The sequence below is a fragment of the Thunnus thynnus genome, chromosome 19, assembly GCF_963924715.1.
Source record: "Thunnus thynnus chromosome 19, fThuThy2.1, whole genome shotgun sequence".
Lineage (NCBI taxonomy): Eukaryota > Metazoa > Chordata > Actinopteri > Scombriformes > Scombridae > Thunnus > Thunnus thynnus.
Genome location: NC_089535.1, coordinates 12,848,988 through 12,876,543, shown reverse-complemented (window position 1 = coordinate 12,876,543; position 27,556 = coordinate 12,848,988). Strand labels below are relative to the sequence as shown.

The following is a 27,556-nucleotide window of genomic DNA, read 5'->3' as shown; positions in this document are numbered from 1 at the left end:
TGGACAACCAACTAACCTCTTACATCATATAAAACTCCAAAATAATGTAGAAATTTCTCCCTCAGCCCCCACCTCCTAATCTAACCACTTGGGTTTGGGAGGCACAGCTGGAGGCGACCAGCTCTGCATCTCTGTGATTCTCCAAAGACTCATACGATCTGATCAAATCCCTCTCAGAGCGACACCTTGCCCAGGCATATATGCTGTTTCACTTGGAAATCTGTCACAACGCAGAAGCTAACAATGCTCTCACTGTTGTTTCATTTTGAATTAAATGATTTCTTTTGCAGGTCCACAAACTTCAGTTTTACTTCAGTTACACCAGGAGCTGGAATATCACAAGGTAAAAACAAAACAACAGCTTGGTATCAGATAGTTGTAGGATGATGTCAAGCTTACATTCCTCCCTCACTTTCTGTTTTTCTCCTTATGTCTCTCCAGTGAAGGATGTGAGTAAATTTTCATTCGGTGGAAATGGCAAAATGTTTGGTCAGACTGGAGAGGAGCCACTCTCCTCGACCTCCCCTGCTGTTGGCACTGCGTCCCCCACCTTGCCTCCAAACACATCAGGAGAAGCAGCCAAACCCACTTCCTCCACAGCTGCCCTCAGGATAGAGCCACAGCCCCCTAAAACAATTGGAGGAGAGACTCTGGGCAGTTTCTCTGGACTGCGTGTGGGTCAAGGAGAAGAAGCTAAAGATTCCTCTGCCAAACCCACTGCTGCCTCATTTACCTTTGGGGACTCTGGACTTGGTATGGGCAAGGGAGCAGCACAGTTTAGCTTTAGTGCAGATCTCCTGAAGTCTTCAGAAGATTCTACAGGAGCAGACTTGTCCAAGGGGGCAGTGTCGGGCAGCTTGTTTAAGCCTCCTGAATCAAACACCAAGCTGGCCTTCTCTGTTCCCCAGTCTAGCTCAACTGCCTCAGCTTTACGTACGTCTTTCAGTAGTCTCCTTGCAGCCCCCTCAGAAGCATCAGAGGAACCAAAAGCTCCCTCGCAACCTTCAGAACCCACACCACCTCCTGAAAAGGAACCTGCTACTGAACCCCCTGTAGAGAGCGTCAGCCCCTCTGTAATACCTGAGCCTGCAACAGATACAACCACCACAGAAACCACAGAAACCACGACGACAGTTAAAGCACCAACACCCCCTTTGGCCACAACTGCCCCCACCCCAGACCCTCCCTCCTCCAGCACCACTCCAGCTGAAGCAACCCCTCCAGCACCAGCCAGCGCTGCTCCCACAATAGAAGCCATCCCAGACTCCACCACCACCACCACCACTGCCGCCACCACCACCACCGATCCTGTGCCCACTTCAGAGGCTGCCACTCCTGCGGTTGTGCCTGTCTCTCAGGCAGCTCTAGCAGCATTCCAGGTGCCCACTTCTGAAAAGCCAGGTTCCATTTTTACTCAGCCTCCTCCCGCAACAACAGACAGCAGTTCTCTTGTAGTTACACCAGTAATCAACACAGTTGCCACTGCAGCCACAACTCCCACCCCTACAACTGCTAACAGTGCAACAACTACTGTTGCTAGCAGTGTGTTTGGACAACCTGCTGCACCTCCAGCCTCCTCAGCCTCCTCAGCCCCCACACCACCAGCATCCACAGGATTTGGCTCAGCTGGGTTTGGTACATCAGCTGGAACTGGTTTTGGTAAGTCAGTATTTGGCCAGGTAAGTGGCTTTGGCCAGCCTGCCAGCAACACCGGAACATCCAGTGGCTTTTCTTTTGGACAGTCAGCATTTGGAGCCAGTTCTAGCAGTGCCACTACTGGAGGAGGTCTTTTTGGTGCTGCTACTGCAAGCAATGCGAGTTCCTTCTCCTTTGGCACAAGCAGTGCCAACACAGCCAGCAGCAGTGGCACAGGACTGTTCGGAGCACAGCAAAGCACAGCCCCAGCATTTGGGCAGAGCTCTGGATTTGGGCAAGGATCTGTGTTTGGGAGTAACACCACCACATCCTCATCTACAGGATTCAGCTTTGGACAGCCATCAGGTAAGAGTTTGTGGTTAATGGTTTTATGTATTGGCACTAAGTAAGGAAATATAATGTATATAAATATGATGTACAAATGCTGGAATAATTGCCTCCTAAAAGCCTGATCAGATCTGTACTTTGTAAGTACAGATGTTATATGACACCTATCTTACGCTGTCATTTTGGCCAGGTCTCTCTTGTAAACCAGATAATTTTTCTCAAAAGACTTACTCGTTAAATAAATAAAAATAGTCTTATGATGTCAGTGTCATTAATGATGAAAAAGCTGAAAAGCTTGTAGTGGACAGTGTTGAAAAGTTTTGAAAGAACTTTTTTTTTTACCTTCCTTATCTTCTTTATCACCTTCTTTATTGTCCTTTGCCTTTATCACCTCGATGATGTTTCTTCCTCTCTCACCTTTGTCATTTGGGCTAAATCTAAAATTTTCCCTTATGTGCTGTTGCATATGTAAATTGTAGTTTCAGTGGCACTAAGTGGCTAGTACTACACTCAACCTGACTGACCCAAGTTAATCTGTGCAATAAATTACATCACCTCAGCACAACGTCTTCACCTCACAAAATTTATACTGGAAGTAAGTCTGTTGCTGTTTAAAAATTGGAGAGTTGACACCTTCAGACTCCCAACATAATGGGATATACAAGGTTCTCAATTTCAAACCAGTCAGCTGTAAAAACTAAGTCTGCCAGAGACGTTTTGATCATTCAAAGTGGTTATATTTACTAATCAGAGCTGCAAAAGAGTACAAAAATATCAAGTTGTTCAGCTCACCAGCCTGCACATATTGTGGTGATTAAAGCCAAATATGTCACTTCTATCTCTTTACATGCCATCAGCTTGCCAGTGAGTAGACTGATATGGTCTGTAGTGTACTGCCACCATGAGGGGGTCAGAGGTGTTGCAGTGGCTGTGAGATTTGGAGTGTTGTAGTAATCTGAGTAAGGAGAGTGGCAATGAGGGAGTTGTCCCATTCCCAAAGATTCTCTAAATTCCCAATGCAGTATGGGAATGTCTGAGGCTCTGTGGACAGCTGATGTCAATGTATCAGCTCAGCAGTTAGAAGCAGCTTTTCATTCCTGTCTGCAGACTTTATGAGGGTCTGACTTTGCAGAGTAAGCTCATTCAAATTTATGACGCTGTTTGTGTGGCATCACCAGCTTCATGATGTCTATTAGTGCAGAGTAGGATTGCCACGGTGAGAAACTTTTCCCACTAGTTAATAAACTTGTAACCACACCGGTGTTACAGGTTACACCGTACCTTTTACAAGATAAGCAGGAGAGTTTCTGCCGAAAACAAGCACTGAGACTTGGGGAGAAATGAGGGCAGCTGCTCGCTAACAGATACGTGTGTCTACAACATAGAGCAGGAGGGAGGACAGACGTCACGCTCTTCTACTCTGTGCTGCGACTGCTGCTGCTGCTGTGGATGGTCACAGAGCAAACACTTTGAGTTTATAATTGTAGCGTGTCAGTATTGATAACACGCTTAGTATTTTACAAATTAGAGTTTTTTGATTTGATGAACGTGGGCGCTGATATGCGAAAATGAACTAAATGGGTTTTATTGCTATGAAAAAAAGCAGGACGACAGTATGGGCGGTGGGCAAGAAATGTATTGGGTTAATGCCTGAACACTGTAACACCGGTAACACCAACTACTGCGGCAAGCCTAATGCAGAGTTGACAAAAAATGTCTGTCTTGACTGTATTTTTTGTTTCCTTTTTATTACAGGTTTTGGCTGCTCCACCGCCACCCCTGTCTTTGGCCAACAACCCAGCAGTGGGAGTGTATTTGGACAGGTATCATCCCCTGATTGTTTATAGTTTACAATATATGAATAGAATTTTCTTGAACTTAAACCTTTCACGCGTTCTTCTGTACACATTGCCTAACTAACACTGCTCTCCCAGCAGCAACCGTCGGCGGGCGGTAGTCTGTTTGGTTCAAGTTCAACCAATACAGCAGGCTCATCCACTGCTGGAGGATTCTTCAGCGGCCTGGGAGGCAAACCGAGCGAAGACGCTGCCAACAAGAACCCATTCGGGACCACTGCGTCCCCTGGAGGGTTTGGGCAGCCTGCTCAGACAGGTAGGCTAAAACAATGAAGAACACTGGAGTTCTTATTTTTATTCTACCTGTGCTCACATGTTGTTCAGTAAGTGTTAGATCTGCTTTACCATACAAGAAGCCAAACTTAAACCACTGAGCAAAAATAAACAAATCCTCATTTTGCTGTTCTTGAAAGTTGCATGTATCTATTTGTTTCTCCTCAAGGTACCAACAGTCTGTTTGGAAATAGTGGTGCTAAGACCTTTGGTTTCGGACAGTCCTCTTTTGGAGAGCAGAAACCTAGCGGGACCTTCAGTACTGGTGGAGGAAGTGTCGCTTCCCAGGGCTTTGGCTCCTTCTCTACTCCGACAAAAGCAGGTACACATTTCCCCATATTGCTTCAGTGCTTTCTGTCTCACCCTTGAAATACTCTTGTCCACTATATGAAATGATGATTGCTTGTATTTTGCAGTTAACAGTATATCAGACAATTTATACTGCTGACATTCTCAAACCAGACTTGTTTATGAAGTGCTGTTCCTACTTCTTTGGGGTATGAATTAATTCTCTTAATTAGAATTGAGAAAACGGCTGAGTAAATGTTCCTGTTATTAAGTAATTGGAGAATTTTATAATTCCATGCATAGTTGAGCTGATAGGGCTTGAATTAGTGATTTTTGATATTATCTGTACTTGAACATTTTCTTCCGGATCTGGCTCAGGGGGTTCTGGCTTATTAATATGTGAGGTTCAGTAATAGTGGGATGGCTGTGATTTGGATGCCTTTTTAAGAATGCATACTCAAACATTCCCCATTTCACTCAGCTGCACACTCTTGACATTGCCTTCTCCTTTATCATTTGAGCTACAGCAAGTGCCCTTATCTCCTCACCCCAGCAGAGCAGTCAGATGCTCCATCATTACCTGCCTCAATACTGCTGATGCAACGTTACCTCTCAGCACTGCTAAATCTCAGTGCAACGAGTCAAAGATGTTATGTTTTTATTTCAGTATCAGATATCTATTTGCTACATGAACAGCTTTTAATTACCTATTTAAGCTACAGTTACTTCAAAACTGTAATTTTTATATTTATTGAAAATTTTCTGGTATAGGATACAAATCGTCCACACTAGACTCAAAACAAAGAAACCATACAACAAAACAATACCACAATATACTAGCCACACAGTTATATTGGTGATCTGTATTTTTAATATTATCATTCAATAGAACTGCAATGTTAAGGGTAAAATAATGTATATTTAAATGCATTTGCATGTGTACAGTATGTGTAAAAAGCATAACACCATTAAAATAGAAAGGTCTTAGTTGAAAGGCTGCAACCGTGACATGACTCCCTCTGTCATCTCTTTCTCTGCATCTTGTGCTAATCATGCGGTGTCATGCATGGTTAGAAAACATACCAATTTTTCTGCTACAGTTTAGCTTTATCTGGTTTTCATAAACAGTTAAAAACATGTGAAGACAGCTAGATATGAGCTGATGTTATGCTTTGTCCTTGTTGATTTGTCATACTATACTTTATGAATAAGAGTTAATGTTAATCAGACAAACAGCATCCACGTGTTTCTGTGTCAAGTCATAGGGTTGTCTCACTGCTTTAAAATTGATTTGCAGTTTACTTAGAAGAGGACTGACATCCATCCTTATTTGGCTCCGTTTCATATTTGTATCAGGCCTGTTCATGTTGTTAAAATTCTTCATTAGCTAATGGAGGTTAATAAAATAAATATTTAAAAATTGGAAGAGACTATTTATTTTTAGAGCAGGACACAAGCAACATTAGGTGCAAGTAGAGGAAGGAAAGAGGCAATAGGAAAAGTTTAATGTGCATTTCTTCTTGCTTGAAGGCAGAAGTTTTACTCTCAGCCCAAAAGATGGTTTAGGACTTAACAGTCCTTTACCAGGGTCACAAAATATTTTTTTTCTGTGGAAGCCAGAGCCATAAAACACAGCCGCTAGTGGAAGCAATACCAAACACATGTTCAGCTTATTAGCTATTATTGTAGTTGTGAGAGATTTTGTTCTTAATAAACTTGTAAACTTGGTCTGAACTGCCTACAATGCTCCTAAATCCAAGCTATGAGACTGCTGAGAAAATTAAACATTTAGAGTGGCTCAAGAGCAGATGAAATTAAGTGTAGAAAAGCATGAAGAATTAACTTGATCCCTCCCTAAATAGATTGCTTGTTTTCAAAGTGTAAATCGAGCTTCCCTCTTAGATTTTTTTTTTCTTTGCCCTTCTGTGTAATAAGCAGCAGTAGTAGTAGTAGGAGTTGCCATCCAAGCTATCCCTCCACCCCACTGGGATATTGGTACCACTCAGCACACTAATGCCCTATCACTGGCCTTTATACAGGAAATGTAATCTTGTTACATTAGCTCAATCAATTATTTACTGGGGCATGCTGGTCGCCAGGCTGTAATTTCAGAACACCCTTTCGCCCCCTGCTACTCCTTCATCTGAGGCTTTGAGTTGGTGTTGTGTAGTAGTCACCCAACATTAAGTTGCCACATTGTGTTATTCCAAAACAATAACGGACTGCACACAACAAAGAGTAATACAGTAACTGTATTAATCATGCAGGAAAATGTTCATGATTTTTGTAAACAAAATTTGAATATTGCAATGATCATTTCCATCTGTTTACATGTGTACTGTTATTACCCTTTCAGGTAGAGTCAGCCTTGGTTCAGACGACACATGGGATTTATGTATAGAAATATTTACACAGGAGTCAAAGCAGGACTTTTCACACTGATGTGTTTCTGTCCAGTAGAAATGCTCGCATCCATCCTTCAACAGCCATGGAAACAGCATAACAAACTCCTCTTTTTTTATCTTGTCTTTGTATAGGTACTTTGGACAATCTAATTCCCTGAATATTTTCTTCTGCCTTCTCTTACAATGTGTTTTTTTTATCTACTTTCCCTCCTGCAGGCAGTTTTGGCAGCGCACCAGTGTTTGGGAGTCCCCCTTCTTTTGGTGTTTCCCCGTCATTTGGCGCCGCAGCATCATTTGGCTCGAGCCCTTCCTTTAACAACGCCATGGGTTCCTCAGCTGGTAAAGTGTTCGGAGAGGGAACGGCAGCCGCTAACATGGGAGGATTTGGGTACGAAACTTTACATGTTTTCAAGATTCAAGAGACTTTTTTGCCATTTGCACAGGGTCCATGCACATTGGAATTCTTGTGCAGTTCACTCAGATTAAAACTAAGAAATCTGTTAAAGGTTTGGAAAAAAAGATTAGCAATGAAAATAATTTTTAATTAGTTATAGATAGACCTTTTTTTTTTTTTTGAGCATCTTGTAGGATCAGTCTCAGATTGAGATTTGCTTCCTCTTCTCAATTGCCAGTTGATGAGATCCTTGCTTACATAGCATGAAACAGAGAGTGGTAATGGCCAAAGAGAGCCTTCTAACAGCCTTCTAAGCTGATGTTGCTCCAAGACTGTTTTGATATTGATATATTTGTCATTCACTGCTGGTGAAGAGGCAAGGGACTCAGATACCAGTAAAATTGTATAATTTGTGTGTAGTTTACTGTGGTTGCCATGGTCACGCTGCAGGCCATGGTGGCAAGTTGATAAACTTGAACCTTCATCAACTTAGATGGCAGCAGCAAATAGCTACACGTGTTCACAAAAGCGGTGGCTGCCTTTTCTCTCGTTGCTGTCAAGGAGGCGATGGCAGAAACTGCTCACTGTCTGACGGCACCTTTAGGGTGACAAAGGCAGCCAGCTATCCACTGTCGACTTCAATAGAAATAGACACAGAAATACATCTATTCATCTACATTGGCAATATACTGTACAGTATACTTGTATAGTATACTGTAATGGTTTAAATCTATGCCTGCTTTAGCATTTAAGGCATAAAGCAACAAATATTTGAAGCAGCACAACATCTGATTTAAAAAAAAAAAAGAAGTGTAACGCATTAGAACAACTGTCTCATTTTTGGTTGTTACAATGTTACTGTCAGTAAACATTTGCAAATGTCAGTGTCACCAGGATATGTGTGCAAGAGCGGAGCAGCAGGATTTTGCCTGCAGCTTTTTTAGAAATCAGAACATCTGTGTTCTCTCTCGCTCACTGCGCCATCACACAAGCATAACACATAAAGTAATTCAAGGTCAGCATTCACCATATTGTTAAACCCTCTGTTAACATTAATAGTGATGACGAAATAAAATAAACCAATTTCAGGGCTTGCTAGGAAGCCAAATGGAGCATGTTTTGGAAGCATCCTTGAAGCCTTGTGTATTTATTAAAGGAGGCTGCTTTCACAATGTTGAATCCACTGCCATTATATACACACAGTATTTTCTTCTGACTCCCAACAGGTAAGACCCCTCAAGTGGCAGAGGCTTTCAAAAAATCTTACCTCAAGGTCCATTTACTTGCTTTGTCTGGAGCTCTAATCAACATATCGCTGTCTTTATTAGCGAATGTTGGAGTTTGCTCCGTGTTTGTCCATGTCATGGACAATAGATATGCAACATTTTAACCAATGCAGCTGCCTACACTCTCCCTCACAGATCACGTATGCGTTAGTTTTCTGACTTTGACTATCTCATATTTGTAAGATTTCTCTTGTTTCTGTCCCTTCTTCCTCTACATAGTTTGTTACAATTTGGGGAGGAATTAGGAGCACTTAGTTTGATGTAATAGATCTCCCTGCTAATGCAAATGCTGCAGAATCATTGTCATTTATGAGTAAGGTTGCATAAAGGCAGACAATCGAAAGCACAATTTTGATATAAATAATTGTGCAGCCCTACTCTGACGTATGAGGGACTGTAATTCTACTATAATACTAAATATAGTAGACCACTGAATCTTCACAGCCCTCAGCAAGTCAGCCTCCTTCCAATTGAGATTTCATTTTAGGCTCCAGAAAAGGGGATTAATTCACCTCCTTTCCACACAAATCATTTCTCTAGCTTTAACAACCTTTGTGTGTCCACCATGTGGCAGCGAGCATTGCTACGTGCCTGAAATTATAGAGCTCTGTTCTGTGCAGAACAAGATTATTCCCCTCAGATAATCTCACTCTGGGGTCATGCTGCCTGCAGATTAAACTGGCCTGCTCTCTCTCTCTCTCCCTCTGTTTTGCTTATTCTCTCTTTTCTCTCCCTCGGGAGTCAATGGGCGTGGGTCCTGTAGAAGGGATTATCACTTAAACCCCCCATCTCTCAATCCTCTAGTACCCACACACACACACCACCATCTGACACCTTCTGCCTTGCTGGCATGTTTACTTGGAAGGAGCTAAACAAACCGTATACTGTATCCTGGTCGTTTTAATATTTTCTTTCTTTATCAAAATAAATTGTGTGTTTAAACCAGCCCTGTTAAATGGTTTCCTCACTCAGTATCAGATATTTATTTTGAGTCAGTCAGTCGAACCTTTTAGTTATATCACACCCTCTGTTTCTGCTTCCGTTTTCAGCTTTGCCTCACCTCCCAGCGCCCCGTCCTTTGGTGCTCTAGCCAATCAGAGCGCTCCGTCATTTGGAGGCCTGGCCCAGCAGGGCTCTGGTTTTGGAAGTCAGCCCAGCAGCTTTTCAGGCTTTGGACAACAGCCACAGGCTGGAGGTGAGACTACTACTTCAGTTGCTATGTTTATCTTCTCTCATCATTCTCAAATGTCCTCTTGATTACCAGCAGTTAGTAAATATTGTAAGCATCAGTATGCAATTCTTCTAGCATCAGTACAGTTTAATAGTGATGACAACAAAAAAAGTCTGCTTGGGTACCAAACTCTGTACTTTTAAGGGCACCAACCGACTTACATTGGTACTACCGAGTACCTGTTCACGTTGGATCAGATGATGCCAGATTTTGGTACCTTGAAAGCAGGTTGTGTTGTGAATTCAAATAAACATTGATGAGCTTCCTTATAAGCCTTTCAAAAAATCCCTCCCAGTTTACTGACACATTTGCACCTGAAATTTCTGTCCTGTGTTCCTGTTTGTACTTTGAGATATCAGCCTTACTTTACTGTTTCCTGACTGCTTTCAGCCATATCAGGGCAGTGTTAAGTTACTGCTGATGAAAACACTTCCTGCCACTGTTTCATATTAAAACCTTTCCACTGACAAACTAACGGAAGGTTTTTATTGTGAAGAACTTACAGGGCGTGAATTATACCACAGCCAAACGGCCAGTGCCGTGAATGCCCACGCCTTCTATTTATAGGCTTTAAAGACTTTATTTTATCATTATAATATAGCAATGACAATTATAATTAATATAATACAATATAATTGTTGACATTTAAAAAAAAAAATCAATCAGATAGCATTTTGTGGAAAAGTCTAACATTCAGTGCACAGTTTTAATACACTGACTCCTAATTGTTGATTGTACACTGTTTTGACTTCATACAAAGTAATTATCACTTATTGTTATTGCACCGTTAGTCTTTGCCTTGGTGCCCTACATTTTGGCCGCGATGCCCCAATGAATTTGTATTTATCAAAGGCCAAAGTGGCCTTGCCCTCAAAATGACTTAATTCCAGGCCTGAACTCAGAGAAAAAGAAATGTGTTTATCGCTGAGTTAGCAGAACTTTGTTAGCAGTGCTATTTTTCAATAAAAACAAGTTGACACAACAAGATCTAGAGATATTTGGAGTTATGTGTTCAGTGGATCAGTTAGAAATACTGCAGAGAGGAAGAGTACAAGCAGAAACAGCCACAGTGAGATGTCTGATGAAGATCTGCAGACGACAGGTTCTTGATGCATTTTCGGCAAACAGTACATCTCCAACAGGTAGCCTACACAACTTATTTTACTTTGTTTGTTATTAACTTGTTATTGTTTGTTTTACCTCACACAACAAAATGTTCTAAATAAATAATAGTGTTGAAATCGAGAAGTTTGGACTTATTTTTTGAAAGTTAAATACTGAAAAATTAATATTCCAGGTATAGGTGAACGGTACCCAACCCTATTGGCTTTTTAGTCGTCTCTTTTCATCATATAAGATTATACCAAATAAACAAATCACAATTGTAACCCCCCCACCCACTATGTATTGATTTATCTAACGTGTGTACTTGTTATTTTTTTAGTTGGTGATCTTTAGAAGATTAAAAAAAAATGCCAAGTACAAAGATAATTTTGTGTATTTTTTATGATTAAAAGAGTATTGAAATAAAATCGTCAATCAGTTTTTTTTAAACAGAATTAATGTTCAGACGAGAAAATGATAGTTGTACCGCAGAAATAGCGAGGAATCTTACAACCAAACATTTACTTGTTTGGGTGCAGTGATTAGACTTTCAGTGTAGACTGTGCACCAGATGAAGGTTCACAAAAGACATCCATTTACCTCTTTTGGCAAGAAGTTATTCCCCATAGAAAAATCAATTTGCAATTTCAAACATGAGTCAACTTTGACTCAATTTTAACTTTTTGAGTTCATATGCATGCATGACCCAAATTTGTTTAGCAGATCAGAGTTCTCTTGCCATCTTCCTCCCACTTGTTTTTGTGTGATCATTGTGTTTTTCTCTCTTTTGTCTCTTTGCTTGTATTTGTGCAGCCTTTAATGGCTTTGCTGTCAGTCATATACATACTGTGCTGTACATCAGACCATCTGAGTGTCGTTTTCATCCATTCGTCTTTCTTTACCTTCTCTGCTGCTATCTTTGATAGTCCTGGGTGGCAAAGTTTTGCCAGTCGGGTCATGTTGCGTGCACAACACACAGTCACAGATCTATTAGTTAGATATGACTCATGCTGTGAAATCAACATTGCATTAGGATTATTGTTTTTTCATCTTTTGCCAGACTGGCAGTCAGTGTTTTATTCCTAGAATCACCCTGCTTATTAGCTTGAGTAATAATAATGTCATCTTTTTTCCATTTTGTAGGATTCCCCGGAAACACCTTTGGGGCTGCAAACCAGTAAGTGTGGTCAATAAATTTTATTTTAATTTAAGCCTTTTTTGTGTTTCCCATGAGTATGAACTGACAATTAGACAGACCCACATTTCTTCCTCCCGCAGCAGTGCCCGTGGTGTGTGTGTTTGAACACTACTGTTCAAAAACACACATCTTTTCTTCCACAGCACTGCTCCCCGTAGAACCTTTCAGATTTAATACCACCACATCTACCCTCATATATTTCCACTTCTCCGTCTTTTCTTTATTCATTTAAAGTCAACTTCAGCTTTTTTGCAATTTCACTATAAAAATACAGAGATGTTTTTTCTGTCTGGCACTCTTAACCTTGGATAAAAAACACAAATAGAAATGAATAATACATGGAATAATATTTACGAAGGGAGATTCAATAAATGATATAATAAATACAATGCTGCATGCACATACTAATGTATGGTATGGCTCATAATTCTTACCCCTGTGGGAAGTCGCTGTCCCCGAAATGGTTCGGTGCATGATTTAATGCTCTGGTAACACTCCTTTACTAATTGCCCCCTTGTGATTAGTTTACCATTCCCATCCTATTGCTTCTCCTTTCTTTCTCTCATCCCTCAATTCCACTCTCTTCCTCTCCTGCTCTTATGCCTCCTCTCCCTCAGTTTGCTGCTGTGTGTCACATGGCAGCCAGTGTTCCCCGGGGTGTGTTCCAGTGGAATGCACTCAGAAGTGTGCAGGACTGTGTGGAGACGAGACTTAGCTTATTGGAGACATTCACATGCTATTAATAATCCTTTTCTCTCACTCATTTTTTTCTTTTGTGTCTCCCTCCTATATTCAGCTTTATGCTTGTTGTGTTTCTTTGCTAACTTGTGCCCATTTTTGTGATTGTAGCAATATTAAATTATTGGTCACTAATTTTCTTGTAAATAAGCAAAAAAAAAGCCTTTATCTTTCTTTCTTTTTTTTTAATTTTTAATTTTTTTTACTGAAACCAGACAAAATGGGAAAAATACATCCATGTCCTGTCCATTTGAACGCCCCAATACCGTCATGCTTGAAGAAACATGGGATTTAAGTAAAAAAAATTCAAACAATCTCAATGTTATTTGCAATTTAGTTCAACCCTTGCAGTATTTTTGCACAAAAAATAAGTCAAATTAGAGGAATTCTTAGGATTATGACCTGATTACTGCCCTTTTCCATGTAAAATAAATACGGACAAGTCATCACAGCAAAACTCAGCGTAACCCCGATGGGATTGTAAAACTAAAACACAGAATGACTGATATTCTTAGAGATAAAAAAACACACACACACACACACATGAATACACACACATATATCCATGGAACACTGCAAGCATTCACAATTAAATATTGCATTGATTTAGATGACAGTAGTCACACGCTCATCAATACACATTCAGCACATTACCAGGCATCAAATCTATGAAGACGAAAGTAAATATGTTTGTTTTGGGTTTTTTTCCCATGTTGTGTTCATTTTGAATATGAAGCTGTCTATCCAGCTCCACTGTGTTTCTATTTCACATTTCTTCTTATCGTCCTCTTTTAAATTAACAAATCACTAACCTTATCACTAACATTATATGTCTGGTTGTTTCAACACTTTATTGAAGCTCTGTCATTCTTAAGTTGACTGAAATATTCAAATCCAATATGTAATACGTTAGTAACTGCACGTTTACATTATATGAAAAATTTTACAGGTCTTGTACATTATTTTATACACATTTCCCTGTAATTCAGTATAAAATATTTGATGTATTTGGAAGTCTTGAGACCTAAAATATAATTTTAGGCAAAGTTCTACAAATCTGTTAATTTGATTGACAGATAAGAGTCCACAAAGCCACAACCCCTGCAGAAGGTCCACTTCATGGTAGAGGAAATAAATAAGCAATTTCTTTATATTACTACGAGTAATGCTGTTTCAAGCGTTCAAACTCTTTTTCAATAATGTTTCCCTTTCTGCTTTGTCTGTTATTTCTTCTTCCAGATCAAGTTCTCAAACATTTGCCGGTTGGAGAAGCTAATTTTATTAAACCGTCATGAGCTAGACGCCACTGCTACAGTACTTTCTGCAATCAAGCTCTTTGTGCCACACAGTGGGACGAGGGTTGAACGGGTGAATAAAGTGAAGTAGAAGCCAAATTTACATGCATTGTCATTGTTGAAAACTTTTGCATATTTAAGACAGAAATTACAAGTTTTAAGAAACTTGTACAGTGCAGTTCAAACCCTCTCTGTATATTAACTATAGGTTTTAATTTGCTGCATTCACTGGTTTTATTATTAAGAAAACACTAAGAAGTGTTGACATCCATACATGCAGGAGACTGCTCGGTGTGAGGAATTTTGAAAAGCTCGTATTGGGCCTTCGATGCACGTGAATAGTTCCATTTTCAGTTATGTTTTTGATCCAAAGATGGGCTGTTATGAATGGGTGCAGGATAATTTCTGGGCTGTTTTTTTTTTTCTTGTTGTCCAGACTTACTTTCAGAGTATTTACATCATCACTGTCATTTATGCTTAGGTTTTACTCATGGACTTCACGGTAAATATTTTGGAGACTATGATAAATGCAACTTCACATCGTGCCTACTGGAGCTGAACAACACGAGGCTCACACACGTCTAAACGAGTTTTATTACACCAGTTTTTGACAGTGAAACTTTTTTGAACAACAAATTTTGTAGTTTCCACCCTGACATCTCTGTAACAATGGTCCATTCCATTGAAATAACATATTCATCTGCACATAATGCAACTAAAACTGATTTAAATTGGATTTTTTTAAGAATGTATTAATTTCATCTTCCATTGTCCCAGACGATGCTGATGTGAAGCTGTGTCCCAGTCTCTAAAAGTTTTACAATGAAATGAGTGAGGAGAATGTAATTAATAATGTGCACTATGGCAAAAGCTGCAATTATCAGTCGGGAATCTGAACATAAACTGCAAAAGTTAGTGGTGAATGTAAACAGGTTCATGACCATCAGACAATGTAGCTACTAACATTGCTGCACGTTGATGCAGTTAGGTCTGTGACTGTATGGATTTCTTACTGTGGTGAAAAAGAAACACATCCCCGTGGTTTGGTGTTTTACTGAGCCCACTCAAAACCCCACAGTCAGTATCACATGACCTCAATATTGCAGTAATGCGGTTCTGGTCACAGCCCTAGTCGCAGTTTACAGTCTTGCCACACTTAATTCTTTACTCTCATAACATTCACACACCAGGGTGATGTTTGATTCAACGTTTATTTTGTGTCCAACATTTTAAAGTTTTTGTTTGCGCACTTTGACACATGCAAATGTGCAAACAATATCAAGCTTTACTTCTCAATATTCCAATAATCTATCATTCTCAATATTCTTTGGTGGAATTATGTAAAACGGTGTTTTCAGCATGGCTCCATAAATTAAAATTCAATCCAGTTCTGTCAATACAGTCTTTAACACACTTGTCAAAAGGTACACCTGTGTAGAATGTAGTAAAATTCAACAGTTTGAACTATAATGGAAAAAAAAATTGTAGTTTGAAATGAAAAAATATATATTTTCCTTTTTCGAGTGATTTTTTGCAGTAACTCCACTGTTGTATATTTTTACATGAAATACTGGAAATAAATGGAATTTCTCAAACTAAACATTTGTCTACTCTAAATAGAATTTTATATTTTGAAAGTTATTCCAGCTATTTATACATCTTTCTTTATACTCATTAGGGAAAAAAAAGAATGGTCAGCTTTTTGTATTACTGTAAATTTTCCCAATATCACATATACTTACTTACTGTGTTTGTTAATGCAGCTGTGTGAATGGCCCACTGATAATGGTTATTCTTTTTGAATGATCAATACTTTTCTTGAGGGAAAACTGACCACAAAGGCAAACAGATTATTTTCTGATCATAACATGATTTATTCAATAAGGGAATTTGGAAATAATGCTGCACATAATTACATATTGATAAGTTATCAATATGTAACAAAGTGGGAAGTTGTTATCTTGATTATATAACATTTTATTGAATTATTTTAATAGCAAAACTTCTTACTAAACATCCTAAGTAGTAGAACATCTCAACATACAGCATGTTGGGGAAAAAAATGTGTAGTATTTGCTTAATACAGAGAGGAATGAATTATGAATATCAACACAATTTAAAAACACAGTTGAGTGTGGGGTGGCATGAAGAATAGCATAGCTATTAGCTCTAGGCCATGTTTAGATGGTCCATTAATTAATGCTAAATCCTTCTTGATATGCAGCTCATTCCTCCATCTTCAATAAGGAATTCATTGAGTTGCGTATAGAGCTTAATTGGACTGTGGGAGAATGCTGATTGGAATTTATGACTTGTATCAGAGCCTTGATGTTGTGGCATGTGGCCACCAGCGACAGAATTACATTCCCAGCTTATGGCTGTGTCACTACATGTCACTGTCACTCTGTTGACCCTTATCTCACGTCTCGCGCCGAACGGATGGCAGAGCTCCTGACTGCTCTGAAGTGGCATGGGAATGTCAGGGTCATAACATGTGACCTGAACAAGCCACCTGCTGAAAATGCTAAAATCCACATTCCCCAGTACAGTTCCCACCAGACTGGAACCATCAGCTTTGGTGTCCACATCTCAAAAAAAAATAGATGGCTATGAACCAATTATATATGTGCATTTTTCATCAAGAAACTAAAATGTTTTCTAATTTGTGTTTCCGTCTGAGATGTAATGACATCGTCACAATAATGTGTCATCAGCACCAGATATATTTGATGTCTCAGGTAAAGAATTACAGTCGAACACACTGGCAGATTAGAGGCACACGGGCAGTTACACAGCCCAAAGTCTGTAATGCTTTCAGCTAAAGCGGATGAGCTTATGAGATTTTCAGCACCCACTCCACAACTGGCCTTTATGAAAGCATTAAAGGCAGAGTGTTTTTTTAATGTTTTATTATACCACAAATATTACAATAGTATAGTCAATAGTGACAGTATTTCTCTTCTTTCTCCTTTCTTGTGCCGCTGTTTATAGTGATGGAAAGTCTCACAGACACTCTGGAGGATGGCAGCTGTCTTTATGGAATCCAGATAAAAATAGCTTAGTCCAAATCACCCCTCACCCCTCCCCCAACCACACCCTCATTCTCTGTTTTTTTTTTTTTTTTTCTCAGCCCCACCCCCCCTCCTCCTCCTCCTCACACCCCTTAGTGAATGTTGATTGGCAGCTCTTGAGCACATCCTGCTTGGCTTTGCTGACATATTCATCATCTCTTCATGTGCCACTGCACTCCCTCGTGTATCCATCCCTGTGTCTTAAGGCATTTCTATGAACTGGTGAATGCCACAGATTCTGGTCATTCAAGTGTCTCCCATACTGTACACAATGTACCAGCCAGGCTGTTCAGGTCACACTGTTGTGTGAGGTGAGTGTTATCCAGAGTGTTTGCGAGCACCAGCGCCTCTGTAAAGAGCATGCTACAATTTTCTCTAATGGGTAATTTTGTCTGCACAGATAATCCAAATCCAATAATCCACTAACAGACAAGGGAGACCTCTCTACCAGTTTCTCTTCTCTCTGCACACTGTGGTGCACTGCGGATCGCTTTGTCACTCTTTGGAGAATGGCATTGGGTCGCCTTACTAATGTGAAAAGACTGAAAGATTTCACTAGATTACATAAATTTTTACACTTATCAAGATCATCTAAATATGTCTGAAATGACCAGTGTCCAATTTTGCATAGATGAGCTGTTGTTTCTCTGCAGATGAGAAAAATAAGACCGCATGTATTCATAACTTTCAGAGAGAAGGAAAACTATCTGTATGACATATAGATATATAAATTATAGGTCCTTTAACATATTTTTGTTTGAACAGTTTGAATTTTTTTAGGCCTGTCATTTAATTTCATGAATTTGTATAGAAGCACCGGACTTCATCCACACATAATAAAGTTAATTGGATGGATCCATTATTTATTACTGATCATTTCCATCAACAACAAAAGAGTCAAAAGTTAACTTTAGTTGCATTGTATTATTAAAAAAAAAAGTTGCCATATGTTGCTGAAGCAGAAGTCCAATTTTATTGTTTGTTGTCATTACATAAGAAATTGTTGATAACATTTGCATTAGTTTGCTCATCTTGCATAGCCATATTTAATGCCAGTATTTACTTCAAATGACATTGTTGTTATCAGTGTTTAAACACAATGCACTGAATTCTGACCACATTATAACTGACTTTTTATTGTTTGCCACTCATCACCTCCAGCTATGTGCTTGTTTCAACTGCTGTTACACAGTCCTGCAGTAACTGGTGCTACTAACCTGCAGAATGTATGACCATGCTTATGCTGGCATTCATACTTAAATGCTAAGCACAGCTTTGAGCATTGTAGTAGCACTGACATGGAACATTATTCATATATTCATGGTTTATTTGATGGGGACGGATACAGTGTATGTACATAGACAAACTGAAAACTGCTATCCGATGCAAGTATCATAGTGTTTATAGCAAATGCTAATTTGCAACGCTCGTCCCTAGAAGGGCTTCTGTGAAAATAAGAGATTAAAACAGTGAGAAAAAAATAAGGTAAACTAAGTACAGCAAGATATGACAAAACACACGTTTAGTAGTAATATAGCTACAGAAAACTAGACATTAATACAGGTCTATTGCTGAATTGACCAGGATTTGGTAGCTCTCTTAAAAGTGGTGGAGTTTACAGCAAATTTCAAGTGATCAGGTAGTGAGTTCCAGGACTTGGCTCCTTTCAAAGAAAAAGCTGTCTGAGCAAAATATGTTTTGTAGAATGAGACTAAACAGTTACACTTTACTTGAAGCTGCTCTGGTGGATCCTCTGCAGCTCTGTAGTCTTTTGATGTATTTGCAGAGAGGCTGAGGAGCAAGTCAATTTAAACATTTAAACACTTAAACACAAGTTTTACATAATAAAAATCATTCAAGTTTGCAAAACTTTGAATTATATTTACCTAAAATACAGCAATGATGGTACGTTATTTGCTTTTTGTCCAAGATTTTCAAGGCCTGACTGTAAAGACGCTCCATGGATTTGATTACTGACTGGTTGGCCTAGGACCAGGTAGTTAAACCACAGGACAGATATCTTTGAATTTAGTAACAGCAAGGCATAGTCAAATGTCAAACAATTTCATATCATCTTAAAACAGCAAAGTTTAGCCTCACGCATTTTAGAAATCCTTTTAAAATTTAACTGAGAATCTAAAATTATCCCTAAAGCAGCACAAGTTTTGCCAAATACATGGACGACTGCATTATCAGCGTACATCTGAAGACCTATAACAGGGCATATTTCTGGCATCTGGCAACATAATACATGAGAAAGCTTAAATTGGGATACATACAACTCAGAGCATCTCAGATTGTGAAGTGCAAAGCATGAGGGAGATGTGTCTGTCTGAAAAATAAAGGGATCACCAAAATTATGAGAATTTATCTTGAATGAACATGAATGTCTGCACTATACTTCATTGCAGTCCATCCAGTAGTTAGTTTCACTCAAACCAACTATTTTTCGGCGCATCCCGGTAGCCCACTGATGAAGACGCATGCATCATTACTGCAACATCCAAGGTTCGATTCTGGCAGCGGACCTTTGTTGCCCCAACTCTGTATCATCTAATTTCCTGTCATCTCTCTACTGTCTCTATAATTTAAAAAACTAAACAAAAAAAAACTCCACATATTTCAACCTTCTGATGTCAGGGAATTTCCAAAGTCATCAAAATATATAGTCTGGCCGCCAAGTCTGTAAACATTTCATAGCGGCCCATTCAATACTTGTTGAGATATTTCAACAACTGGTGAACAGACAGACCGACAGACACACTGATATTGCCATCCATAGAGCAATTTCAATATCATGGCTAAAAAGGTGTATAGACAGTACAACTCCTGAGCCACTTCAATGCCCACTATACGAAGTCTATTCTAACCTCTTGCACCCTTTAATTACCTGTCTTCCTCAGTTCCTCCTCTTTCCCTCTCTGTCTTTAACCCACTCACAGGGATTATGCACTTCAGTCTCATTACTTATCCTGATACTTCAAAGGAGCTTTCCACTGAAAGTTTTAATTTTAATGCAACCCCATTTAGTCTCCTAAGCATACACACAGTTTCCAGGAAAAGAGCCCTAACCCTTGCAAAAGAAGCCAGCAGTCCCTTTCCCGTTGACACAACTTATCCAGGTGCATGCAACTCAATTTCAACACTTACTTTGCATGTGAATGGATTAGCGAGAATGGGCTTAAAGTCTTATCTAATAGACGTGATCATGGATGTTAGGCATTATCACAGATGTCAGGGAGGAAGGCTTTGAGCATCACTAGGTGCACAGAGTTGCTGAGGTTTTTAAAGACTCCACTCTTTTCCCCTTATTCATAACATTAGGGAACATTTGAAATAACACAATGAGTAGTAAAAAAAAATCCCACTAGGTAAATAGTCTATGTTTGATATGTTTTCTCGTTTCTGAAAGTATTCAGACTGCTGTTCCTCGCTGTCATCATAAGGAGACTGCTATATCGCTGACAGCACTTTAACATGCTGCTTGCACCACTGATTTGAAAAGTCCTCATTCATTTACTCTGAGGTGCAGTTGAGGTTAGCCCCTTTCTTGACCACAAAAGGTCTTTTAAAGTATAAGAGCTGAGCCACACCCAACTGCCCAGCATCACCTCTGAATTTCTCACTCAGGTGTGCATTCCCTGTTTTTACAGTGCTGGCATTCACTTTGAGCTTAAGCTTTGGTCTCAGTTGACACCCCAGTTTCATCAGCTTTGTCAGAACTAATCCTAAAAGTAACTATGTTGCTCTTTCATGCTCATTATAGCTAATCCAGCCTCCTGAAGGGTCATTTGACTGCAGTGGTTTTGTTATAATTTATGGAATCTGTTTTGCAGCTGAAGACTTGGTTAGCTCATTATACGGTCAATATCCTTTTTGAGAGTATTTCAGTTTGAGCTCTTGAATCTCATTTATGGTGCTGTAGTTAATTCTCGTATTTGTTGAGTCTAGGACTTTCCCTTCTTCTTTTTTTTTCTTAGTAAGCATCTTGCATTTGACTGCATATTAAACTCTGCTGGTGTCAGCAGATGTGTTGTGAAATTTGGGGGTACATAAATTAACTACATCCATATCCACCCCTTAACTTATTCCTTTTTTCACTATTTTCTGATGAGCAATAAAATCTAATGGTCTGTTGATGAGACATTGGAAGTAATTCAGCACAACACAGAATGAGTGTTGTGTCTGTCATACATCTCCCTGAGCTGTTCTAACATGTCAAGAGCTTGTGTTATCATTATAAGTATGTGTATCGCATACAGATTCACAGAGCTCATTGCCAACATCTGCATGTCTTTATAACTTTTATTTTAACAGAAATGTGGTCAAACTACCAGCCACATTTTTTCTGTTCAGTCAAAGAGGATTGGCATCGGAATCAAAGTTCAAATACTCACTAAAGCTTTCACTTTAATTACATTACAACATTAATGTTTGATTGGTGATAATGCTAGTGAGTATGGCAGCCAACTTGGGGTCTGATCCAATCCATTATTGTTGCTTGGCTTTAGCTCAGTTAGCAAATGGTAAAAGATGATGTGTACTGTGTGCATTTGTAGCTTTTGCCAGATAGCAAGATATAACAGTGTAAAATAAATGTCCTTACTAAAACAAAAAGTTTTGGTGGCTGAAGATAACAATTTTGACATTTACACACTGATAGTTTCTTGCAGAAGAAAATTTGATACCACCTTTTTGATAAGACAGCCTTCATATAGGGTTAATGCATTCTAAATAATGGCTTTATTAATGGGTAATAAATAACTTACTAATACTCTAAAGTCATTAATGAGAAAAACTTTCAGGATGCCAAGTTGTGAAAATTTCTTTTGACTGGTTACGATGTTTGACCACTTACTTTCTGGACCAAAATTAAGTATTATTAAAGTATTATTAACTTGTTTTAACACTTTCACCTGTAGATTTGATGATTAAAATCCTTTATTAATGACATCTGGATGTATAATGATGAGTATTAGAAAGTGAGAAACCAATGAGCATTTATTAATGGATTACCAACATTTTTAACAACATTATTAGCAAATAGAAAGCATTAGCAACTTGACAACCCAGAATGTGTTCTCACTAATGGAATTTAATTGATCTGATGTGTTAGCCATTAATAAAGCCATTAGTTACAACTTATAAATGGTGCCTTATTAGAAAATGACTTTGACCAGAATACAGTGCATTTTTGTTAAGAGGACAGCAAGGCTTGTTGTTGATATATGGAGGTGCTACACATCACACATATGTGTGGAATGGCACGACATGACAGTCCGCACCCATGAATTTCGTTAAAGCGAGTTGGCGTCAGAAGAATGCTTCACATTTTGTCCTTACTACTATCAATCATAATGTTTTGATATTTTTGAAAATCCGCAACACTCAAAAAAAACACATGACAGTCTATGGTGGGGGAAGTCGGGTTAATAAGCCAAGAGAGATGATGGCAAGGTTCAAAGTGAGAATACTGTATATCACTACCTGGCAGCATGTCAGCACCTGGGACAATGCTGCAATAGCACATCAACACTGCTGGTGTAAAGAATTGTCAGTGTGCTCTTGGTAAAACAAGCTTATAATTGGGGGCTGAAATTATTCAAACAGTGTTGCACTATCTCTGTTTATTCACCTTCTTTAGACTTTCCCTCATCCTACAGGATTTTCCCAACCTTTTGTAAGCACAACTTACAAATCCTTTAAGTTGCACAGCTGTGGTGAAATTAAAGTGACTGTGGAATGAAAGGGGGCTAAGTCTTATGTTTTATTAATGTGAGTGAAGGTATTCATATGCACAGAAATAAATTATGAACAAGGCAGGCACAAGTCAAGTGAGGTGTTCAATTTAACTCTCATAAAGCAGTTCAGCTTGTAACTGTGTAAAGGATCTAGATGCTTTCCCTTAGGACCTGGTTGCAATGTCTGGGTTTATTACAAAACCCTTGGCAGAGTGTGGGAGGTGTGGGATCCAGCTGCATCACATGCTGTAATTACACTGATGGCAATTAAAGGTTGACTATAAGTACCCCCGCTCCAGCTTGTGGGATGTTCAGTGCTTAATGGCTATCATTAATTTAAATGGAAATTTATACTGTATCGTAAACAGCTGTTGTCCTTATTCAAGGCTTAATCTGACATTCCAGATGTAGCCCTAATGTACGTGTTGTTTAACCAATCTCTTACATAACTATAATGTTTGCAATGTAAGTATCTAGCTCGAGTATAATGCTAATTAATCTATTTTGCTGCAGCATCAACAAGGATCTCAAATCTGTATGGTTTCTAAACCAGTGTGTGACTGAAGGGAAGGATATTGCTTCATTAAAATGTGTCATTGTTCCTCATTTCAATAATCCATCCTGTTTGTGCTGGCAGGGAATCCAACAGGCCAAACATAATATTACATCCTTGAAAGCAGACAAGGACACAAACATGGTGTAGTTTTTGCGGCATCATTACTCACTGGTATACAGACCAGTGTCTTCAGAAAGTCTCCAACCTCGACTATATCCAGACTATGATAATGACTTCATACAAAATGCATAAGGAATGTTAATCTTCAGAAAATGTTCAAAAGCTGCACACAGTTTCCATTAGACTTCCTCACAAATATGTCTTTGAATCCTTCATAGACCTGAGGTTTTTAAGACATGTATCTTCAGACTACTCAAAAGCATGTTTTCAAGTATCATAACTTTGAAGATCAAGGAGCTGAAATAGTGATATAAAGTATAAACTGAGTTCTGCCCTAAAGTTATAGAGATCTCAATCCTGGTAAAAAATAGAAGTCTCATTGAGCTAAAATAACCAAGCCAGTAGATTTCTGTGGATCAGTGGCTAATAAGTCCCAGTATTATCCCAGAGATCACAAAGAATGATAGAGAGCTATTGCATTTGTGACATTGGCACCATGGCAGAAGTATTAATAGTAATGTCTGGTGCCAAAGATACAGTGGTATTACAATTAGTGACAGGTGGTTGTATGCAGGAAGACACTGCAACATACTAACAGCCTACTCTGAGCCATATAAATATAGCTGTGAATGTGCAGCTCAGGAATGTGACCAGGATAGGCTGCAGGTCTGGAGCTGGAGTCCAGCCACGGCACATATAGAGGCTGCTGGAGTCGACAATGAAAACCCGCCTTTCCACATACACAAAAGTGACATTTATGTATTCTCCTTGAAATCACATGGAGCATTTGTTTGGTATATGGACATGTCAGAGTGCCAGCTCTTTTGATAACTGTTCCTCTGTCCCCCTCTACTTCACCGTTGCGGAGTTTTCACAGCTCTCATTAAAGCCCAGGTGGCTAAATCCCAAGCTTGTCATAAAAGTCAATGTCCTCCATATCTGCAGTGACTCTCTGAGCCTGTCGTGAAAGGGAAAATATCAGCTCCCTGCATAGGCTGTAGACTACAGATTAATTTTAAGCCCTTACCGATATGCTTAATATGGTAACATTATATACCAAGTGATGAAAAAATTAAGGACTTTGCAATTCTAACTCCTAAAGGAGTTATGGTGGAATCACAGTGCAGAAGGGAAAAAGCTCCTCTGCTGTCATTGCTGCTCTGCATACCTGTGTACCCATCCTGCATTTCAATTACTTGACTCAGATTCATACATTTTTATTCATGTCACCCAAAACTTGTATGTTGGTTAGGTACAAAGAGTTCCCCAAGCCACTGAGAGTTAGTCATTGGGCCCAGTGTTATATAATGTAGCTCAGGTAGATTTAAGTAAATTATTATTTTTCATTTTTATCCTCTTTAAAGATAAAACACATAGAGTATGAACACAAATGTGACAAATTGGGGTCATACACACAAACCATCAATTTCAACAGTCATACATACAGTTTTTTTTCTTTTTTTTCCTTATTGTCAAGAAATCCAATGAAAAGACTAAAACATCAGTTGATCCTACTAACTAGTATTGGTGGTGTAGCCAAACCTTGATATATCTTATACCTCGATCCCATAGACCTCCATTGTTGTCCAAGAACTATTAAAAATACGTCAATTGATGACATGCTCATTGATCATGATGAAGATAAACACTGTAATTTATTTTAAGCCAATCCCACATACCAGAAATACTCACTAGCACACCAAATGTGCATTAGTCCATGGCTGAAAATAGTCCCCAACAAACATAGAGTATGAGTAACCAAGTAACATTTGCTAAAACTGCAGTGCCCAGCTGTTTCAGGAAATTCACTGGCTTCATTAACTCAACGCAATTTCTCAGTGAGCATTTCTTTCATTGGTCTTTCTGAAAAAAATAAAGCATGCTTTTAGGGTTTACTTTTCATATTGTGAGACAAATTGGCATCCACTACAGCTCTTGCTATTAGAATTTGAAACATTTGTGATTTTAACAAATTTAAACAACAAATTCTTTGTGGGTATACAAAAAACAGGTACTGTCATTATAATTAGATTTTATTCCATATCCATGGTATCCACCAACATTGTAATCTTTGCTGTCTAAAAACATCTACAACATTTAGTCCTCATTCTGTCTCATTCTGTCGAGCTGGTGACGTTTTACTTGTAATGGGCTCATGTGAAACTGTTCATTAAAGAGAGCTAAAACAGAAACATTGAATAAACAAATATATGAGATATTTTTTTTGCTTTTTATCACCATCCTTATCTAGACATATGGAGTTGACCACACAACATACCGTTGAGTAAGGTTACGTTTTAAAGGCTGGATTTTTAGTTATTTAAGGTATTACAATTTTTATTACAATTTTGAATGAGATTGTTTTACTTCTGCAGCAGAGCCCAGCAGTTCTGGTTTCACTTCAGCTCTTTATATATAGTATTAGTTTCCCATTTTTAAAGATTTACATTTCACAGACAGACAGTACTAAGAAACAGACTAAGTAATTGTTAGTTTCGGTCTTTTCATGGGACTCACTGACAATTAGATTGATTAAGAATAATGCCTGCCTTATCCTTTCAATATAAATGTGGCTGAAAGTATAAGTGTACAAATAAAAATCCCTCCAAAAACAATCATGAATCAATTAATAGCTTTTGAACATCTACGAATGAGTCAATAATGCGAGACAGAGGAGAGATAATAGAGTCTCTTCCTGACTGGCAGAGGAGTTGACATTCAAATATTTGTTTTTTTGCTTGCTTTCATCATTGTTGTAAAGACAATAGTGTGTAGGGCTAAGTATCAGTACTCAATACCTTTAAGGTATTGACCAAAATAACCTGTACCAAGTAGTATTAAAACTTCAAACAATACCTACACTGATCCTTTTTGTACCTTAATGTAAAAAAAAAGATTATGTGTATGGTTTTGCTCGCAGCCAATCACTGCAAGAGTTCTTTGATTTAATGTGACGTGTGATTGGCCCACCTCCAGAGCAGCTACAACCCATACAGTCTTGGGTGGTGAAGTCGAGTGCAGTGTATTTGACGGAATTGGCAGTTCAGTGTGCCGAGATGCCACAAAAACAAATATTTCAAGAAATTGAACACTTTGAAAATGTATTTGTGTAAAAATCATTTGGATGGGGAGAAGTGGCAGCATTTTAAGCAACTGAATGCTTCCATACACATGATGAGTATGGAATGAAGTAGAAAAAAAAAGGTATTGAATGAAATACTCTATTGGTATCAGTATCACTTTAAAGGTACTGGCATTGGTAACGGTATCATAATTTTTAAATGATATCCAGCCCTAATAATGTTTATATACGTGAGTGGCATATTTCTTAGACTACACTCCTTTCCCAACTTTTACAACAAAACATCAACCACAAAGGACTATGAATTCAATTGTACCACACATGTATTCTAAAAGTGTTTATATGTTAAAATTTCTTTTCTTTATACATAATAATCTTTTGCAATATAAAGATGGGTGAAAATTTAAGGACATGCCCACAAAGTGTCTTGATAAGGTGTTGGACCACTACGAACTGCAAGAAAATGTTCAATGCTCCTTGGCAAAGATTCTCCAATTATCAAAAATTTACTGGTGTGATGAACTGCATTCTTCCAAAAGATATTCCCTCATTTGATGGTTTGATGATGGTGGAAGAGAGCACTGTCTCATTAGGTGTTCTGTAATTTAGGATCTGGTGACTGCAAAGGAAGCATTGGAAACATCTGCATTTGTTAAGTTTCTTCAAACCATACTGGTTTTCCCTTTAATTTACTATATGTGTCACTCAACTGGATATATAGTCCCTTACCATGGGAGTCTAAAGGATCTCCATGCTATTCTTCATCTTTTTCTTTCATGTTTTTTTCTACCGTATGTCCTCTATTTACTTCATCTTTTATTCCTTTCAATCACTGCCATCAACCAAAGGAGACATAAAGAGCAGTAACATTTCTTCTAATGCTATAGAAATCTTTTGACTGAGCGAGGCATACAGTGCATCATGTGCACATCAGT

General features: G+C 38.7%; 1 protein-coding gene across 4 annotated transcripts in view; it reads left to right on the top strand.

Moving 5' to 3' along the window:
• nup214 (nucleoporin 214) overlaps positions 1 to 15,651 on the top strand; it is a 32,622-nt gene extending 16,971 nt beyond the window's left edge. For 2 of the 4 annotated variants that reach the window (XM_067575380.1, XM_067575378.1), the window contains exons 28-36: positions 291 to 343; positions 442 to 2,001; positions 3,739 to 3,806; positions 3,918 to 4,095; positions 4,282 to 4,434; positions 7,022 to 7,193; positions 9,535 to 9,680; positions 11,964 to 11,997; positions 13,996 to 15,651. In XM_067575380.1, the coding sequence (XP_067431481.1) occupies positions 291 to 343; positions 442 to 2,001; positions 3,739 to 3,806; positions 3,918 to 4,095; positions 4,282 to 4,434; positions 7,022 to 7,193; positions 9,535 to 9,680; positions 11,964 to 11,997; positions 13,996 to 14,032 (2,401 nt within the window). In that variant the 3' untranslated portion in view covers positions 14,033 to 15,651. Of the gene's footprint in view, positions 1 to 290; positions 344 to 441; positions 2,002 to 3,738; positions 3,807 to 3,917; positions 4,096 to 4,281; positions 4,435 to 7,021; positions 7,194 to 9,534; positions 9,681 to 11,963; positions 11,998 to 13,832; positions 13,879 to 13,995 lie in introns of all 4 variants that reach the window. The other 2 variants (XM_067575381.1, XM_067575379.1) reach the window with 2 other exon arrangements.
• Positions 15,652 to 27,556: the final 11,905 nt, after the last annotated feature.